Below are 6407 nucleotides of genomic sequence, written 5' to 3' on the forward strand. Positions count from 1 at the left end.
GGTGGGGGGGGGGGGGGGGACTGAAGGCCTAGCAAGTGCGGTCCTTTTCTTTCCTCGAAGAAGTTCCACGAGTTATGAAAGAAATTTTGAACTCATATTGGTTATGAATTGGGGAACGAAAATTGAATTTTATTAGATGGGCTTCTTGTCTCGCCATCTATCAACTTTTTGATGTGTTCACTTACATCATATTCACAATAGGCCTAGTCAGTGAAAAAGCCTACAAGCGGTAATCGTTTTATATCCAATCCACCTATGAACAATTATCGCCTACATAACCTACCTCAGGGCCAAGAAAATAATCAAAACAACTTCAATATTTGCACAAAAAAACCAGAAGAAGAAAAGAAAATAAAAGATTATATATATTTAACTTTCAGTTTTTTCTTGAGTTTGAATTTAAAATTTAAAAGTAGTACTTTATACTGAAATTTCAATTGTAGAAACTTTATACAAATATTTTTGTTTTAAAAGTGATTATTTTTCAATTATTTCAAATAATGGATAAATATTAACAAGCGGCCTAAAAAAATTCAAATTACTTTTTACGTTTAATAGTGTGGGTTAGTGTCACGTCATTATCTTAGAGCTTCAATTTCTATAAGTAAAACTCCATGATAACATCAAAAATTTATAATTACAACATGACAATAACTATTTATCAATTTTTTTCAATTTTAATAAGGATTTTTTACATTACATATCCGCCACCAGGATAATAACCGAAAAATGATAATTTGGTATATTATTTTATAGTTTACACATAATAACGTATATTTATTTTCTTAAATATATTTGACCAACGAATGTAATTATTTTTGGCCAATGGTTTAAGACGAGTGAAACTTGCCTTGTGTACAAATATTTGGGCCTGAATTTGTAGAAGATGTTGGGTATTGGCCCAAATGTGGATCCGCTTTAGCCCTTAACATTCGATTCTGATCGAAATTCACCAATTTCCATAGCAGAGGAAGAAGAAAGAGTTTACTCCAATGGCGTCTGGATGGGGAATTACAGGGAACAAAGGGCGATGTTATGATTTCTGGATGGATTTCAGTGAGTGTATGTCTCGATGCAGGGAGCCCAAGGACTGTGTCCTTCTTAGAGAAGACTACTTCGAGTGTCTTCATCATTCCAAAGAGGTAAGCATTTCGATTCATTTGATTCCGATCTTTTTAATATTTTCACCTTTGCTTACATTGCCCTTATCCTGAAGATCTAAACAAGTCAGCATTTCGTTTAGGCAACTTGTCATCAGCTGTATTTAGGATAGTTAGGGTTTTTTTGAGATTTGATACCGGTGTGTAAATATTTCAAGTGATTGAACATCCTATTCTGTGGAGTTTCCAATAAAAGCTTCTCAGATTTAAATTCCCTCAAAAGTATGGATTTTTTCATTCCCTCCAACTTTAAATGTATGTGATTCTAAGCTGAATTTGGTGTGCTTACAAGTGTGGGAGCTGTAGGAGGAGATAAAGAGGGCTTATGCACTACACCAGAAAGCTGTCTTGATATCTTACTAGTCACTATAGTTATTGATGAATTACCGCATTTTGTAAATTGACAATGTAAGTGACAGTGTTAATGATTAGCTGGAACTACGGAGAAACAATTTTGGAATGCAAGGTTTGTTGAAGTAATATAGTATACATGCTGACAATACTGTAAGTTTTGTCCTCATAAGAAGAACCAAAGTAAAGTGGGATTGGGCGAGATTATATTTCCTAAATGCAAATAATTTAGATATTTGAGTCTAGCCTTACATGAGAACGACATGATAGATGAAGATATATCACATATGATGAAACTAGAATGGTTGAAGTGGAGGAGGTGCTACACGATTACAATGTGATAGAAAGATACCTAATAAAGTCAAGGTAACTTCTGTGGAATGGTTGAGACTAACAATTTATATCATATATGGTAGTGAATATTGGTCCTTGAAGTGTCGACTTATCAATAAAACAAGTAACATAGAAATGTTCATGTTAAGATGGATATGCAGTCAGCAAGATCATACAAGATTTCATCAAAAAGATCATACAAGATTAGAAACAACACACCAGAAAGATAGTTCAAGTAGCACACATAGACATAAAATAAGAAAGATTGCTGAGATTGCTTGGCCATGTATAGTGGAGGACTTCCAGATATAGTATTCATTTATACTTGTACTGCATATCTTGGAATACCAAGGAATAGATATAGTTATAAAGATTATGTTTTTATGTCAAGAAAAATCCTACATCTGATGAATCATATGGGAAATGGAGAAAGTGGGTATTTGTTAGTCAACCTATTGGAAAATTGACCAAATATGCATATGGCTGATGTCAAGTGGCCAGGCATCATGACTGATATACCAAGTATGCATGGATATGATTTCAAATGTTTAAATTTTAATTACAAATAAAGGTCTGTTTATCAGTCTGCTTCATTATTTCAAACTTGAAATAGAGACCTCGAAGTTTGAGGAGAGTATTCACTTACAAAATGTAAACTTTTTTCCAAGTGAATTTCATGTCCAATCACTACTTCAACTTCCAAATATCCTTTTTCAATTTCAACTTACTCTTCTTTCCCTTTCAAATTTCAACCAAATCATGTCCAAATGTCAATTAATCTTGTACTTGGTTTATATCAGATAGCTGTTAGCCTGTTACTTTGAACTAGTTATGATGGAGTAGTTTCACTGGTTCCTTTTAAGCTCTATTTGGGGGAAATTGATGGTTACCGTCGATGATAAAATTTGGCCTACCAGCATGCCACATTATATATCTGCTAGATCTTTTCATTTTTTGGATCATATCAAACGCATTATGTAGCTAAGCAGGACTAAATGCGAGTAGGTGCTCTGAAGCCTTGTCATGTGATAAGAGATCTATAAATGATATACTGTGCTGATTGAAGGTCTTAAAATAAGACGAGATAGACCTAAATTAATGGAGGGAAATTGTCTCAAAAGACCTTTAGATTACAGATATTTTCTCATTCTTTGTAGAACAGATGTGAATTTCCATCCTTTGTCCATTTTAGAGTTGTACCTGGACTTATTTTTTGATAAAAAAGTTATACCTGGACATACCTCTTTGATTCGTCTTATTTAGGGTCTCTCATTCTTATAGAAAATAAAAATAAAAATTTAGGGTCTTTCAAGTGATTTGTTAGAGAAGCCATGAAAGCAAAGACATTGCTGTAAGTAGGAAATGAGAGCATTCATTTTACAAGGACTGAACTGGAACAGCTGTGGTTAAGCACCTTGTGTTCATTGACTCTTGTCCTATATCAGTAGAAAACATTACAGCAGCTAATTTTTTTATGGAATCTTAGAAATAGCCGAATCTTGATTTATACTGTTATTTTCTCCTCTTATTTGATTTTTGCTCTTTCATTAATTGATCTCCTCGTCACTATCAGCATTACTATCTACTCTTCTTAGAAGCATTATTATTTTTTCTCTTGGGAGTGCCTCAAGCTGCTGCTGAGATTTTTCTCATAAGTTGGGGCCTTGAGGCTAGGTGTTTTATGGTCCTGAGGAGATGTATAAACCTCATTAGTTGATGGAGGAATTATATTATTAATTGATGAAGTAGTAGGATAGAAGCTGCAATAGCTGTTTATAGATGTCACCCAGTGAAGTAGCAAACCCTCTTTCCATTTTCCGTGTTGGGAGTACACATTTCAGTTTGTGTAGCTCATATACTACTTGTTGTATTAATACATGCTTAATTATCTAATATGTTGATAAGTGAAATAAATGATGGAAGCCTTTTCCAAGTTTAGCTGCTGCAAGAATTTACCTACATCTAGGAAACTGTGCTTTCTTAGACTTAATTGCATTAGTTGAGTGAGGAAGGTACCTCTACTGTGATGGTGCCAAATTAATTATAATCTCTGTTCTCAAAGTCAGGATTTGCTAATCCCTGACCTTGAGCAATCACATATTTGTATATAGAAAAACTCTGGCATTTAATTCGACCCCCTCCTCCCCCCCCCAAAAAAAAAAACAAAAAACAAAGAAAAGAATGTGATGGAAGTATTTAATAATCTCAATGGGCAGTACTTCTCTCTGCTCAACTAAAAGTGATATCTTTCCTCCCTGTTTATACAATCATCCTCTGCTCGTCTTAATCATTAATTTCAATGGGCAATACTTCTCTCTGCTCAACTGAAAGTGACATCTTTCCTCCCTGTTTATAAAATCCTCATCTGCTCGTCTTTGTCACATATAGATGCATGAATTTTGTAGAATCCTCTTCGTTTGACTAATTATGATGGTTTAGGGACTAATGTATTTCCATTTATAATCAGATGATGCAATTAGAAAATGCTCCAGTATATGGACTTGCTAGTTGCATGTCGTAACATTTTGTGAAATTATATTTGGGGAAAATTGTGAGTGTTGCTAACTGTCTAGTGTCTATGTTCCTTCCAATTAGGTCGAATTTGTAGCAAAGTCCCATTGATAACCAAGAATAGGCTTTGCCTGTTGAAAGAATAAACTATAAAAAAGAAACATCTATGTCAGACATTTTCCAGGGCGTGTGAGTGTCTTCTGACTTCAATATGTTAAATTAGGTATTATGTCTATGTTACTAATTCTCAAAGAAATAATAATTAGGTATTGTGTCTGTGCTTCCTAGTCCTCTTCTTTTCATCTTATTCGGACACTTTAGCGCTCTTCCCTAGATTCTTGGACTACTAATCTACTGATACATTTCAAACTTTGTATGTTACTTTGGTTTTCAGTCTTCACAATTTGTAGATCAAGCTTGTTTGGATCCTTTGCACCTCTTAATTCTACTTAGATTCTACCTAGACTACCAATATACTTTTTTCATTATGACTACGGTGTCTGGGCCAACTTTCGCACTTCGACTAATTCTACGGGATACCTGTCACCTTCCACCAGCAACAGGTACCAGGTAACTCTATCCACCAAGGCTAGGACAAATGGGAAGAATCACCTAGTGTTTTTTTTGTCTTACCCGAGTTTTGAACCCGAGACCTCGGGGTTCTCTACTACTTCATTGACCAGTAGGCCACACCCTTGGGTACACCAATATACTGTCCTACTTATTCTGCTTGTGTTAATGTTATTGGTCATGTCCAGGATAATGCTTTTTGATTGATTAGAACTCATTAAATTTGATTGATTTCCCTTCCGATTTAACAACAAAATAAGCCCAAATTGGCCCTATAATCTTTGTTGTAGAATCAGGAAATCCCTAAATTTTCCCAACTCTTGAGGAATTTTTTTTATATTAAGTTTGTCTAACAATATATCAAACCACCAAAAAACTGCAGAGCTTAGACCTTTATATATGTAACAACTGAAGATTACTAAGAGATATTGAAACCTTGAGATGCATGAACTTATAGGGCTCATGTGGTGTACCGGTGCCCTTAAGCTCATTATTTTCCTCGGACAGAGGGACAGACTGTATAGAATTCCTCTACTGTTGATATCTTATACTGTTGATAGTTCTTTCTCTACTCTGTTCCTCTACTGTTGGCTTCTGTCGATGGTCCTTTCCCTCTTCGCTTTCCTATTGTTTGAGCTGTCAATCCATGACTTATTCAATCCATGTTGTCATTTCTGATGTGGTAAAATTCTGTGGAATTCTCTTTTCTCAAAAACATTTAGAAAATGATTGCTCAAATATATTCATAAATCGTTCTGGTACTTTTCATTGTACTCTTTAGTTACACGGTTGTTGTTTCCTTCACTGCAGTATCAACGTAGGAACCGAATCTACAAAGAGGAGCAGCGCCAATTGAGAGCTGCTTCACAAAAGAAAAAGGAAGGTGTAGATGGTGGTGGTGGTGGTGGTCATCACTGACCTTTATTCTTGATCAATCATGGTTTTATCAACCAAAAGACATGGAAGTAAACTGTATGTCGTTTTGAATTTTTGAAATAAAGAATTAAATCAGTTGCATTTGATGTGAGCTGCATCATTGAAATGACTCAGTTCAGTTTCTTTCTCATATGGCCTTCGTTTTGTTGGTTATGCAACATATGTTTTAAGGGCACATTTACTTCTCACCATTGGCACTGGACCTATGATATCAGTTCTTTCTTTGAAATCTGTGACTCTTAAATGGAACAATCATTTTCCTCAAGTATATTATGTATAATATGAAATTCGCGGTGATCCAATCTGGAAGCCTGCATCGTAGAATGAAAAGAGCTAGGATTTTGCTAAATGATATGTAACTTCCTCAGTTTCTTTACCTATTTTGATAAATCCTTAACTTGTTATATGTAGATAACCTGATACAATATAGAGTGATGTACCTCAGTCTCAAAAAATATATAGAGTGATGTACCCTTTTACCTAAAGATAATGAATATTGACTCTAAGTTCAATATAGTAAGTGGTTATTCATTAGTCTAAACTCCA

At 34.7% G+C, this 6407-nt stretch overlaps 1 protein-coding gene across 1 annotated transcript; it reads left to right on the forward strand.

The window, feature by feature from the left end:
• The first annotated feature begins 934 nt into the window (after nt 1–934).
• Nucleotides 935–6126, forward strand: LOC102580631 (NADH dehydrogenase [ubiquinone] iron-sulfur protein 5-B). Its single transcript, XM_006350906.2, has 2 exons — nt 935–1142; nt 5736–6126. Exons 1-2 carry the CDS (start codon nt 993–995, stop codon nt 5841–5843), a joined length of 258 nt encoding a protein of 85 aa, XP_006350968.1. The 5' UTR covers nt 935–992; the 3' UTR covers nt 5844–6126.
• The last annotated feature ends 281 nt before the right edge of the window (nt 6127–6407 follow it).

Source organism: Solanum tuberosum, unplaced genomic scaffold, assembly GCF_000226075.1.
Source record: "Solanum tuberosum cultivar DM 1-3 516 R44 unplaced genomic scaffold, SolTub_3.0 scf00131, whole genome shotgun sequence".
Classification (NCBI taxonomy): Eukaryota; Viridiplantae; Streptophyta; class Magnoliopsida; order Solanales; family Solanaceae; genus Solanum; species Solanum tuberosum.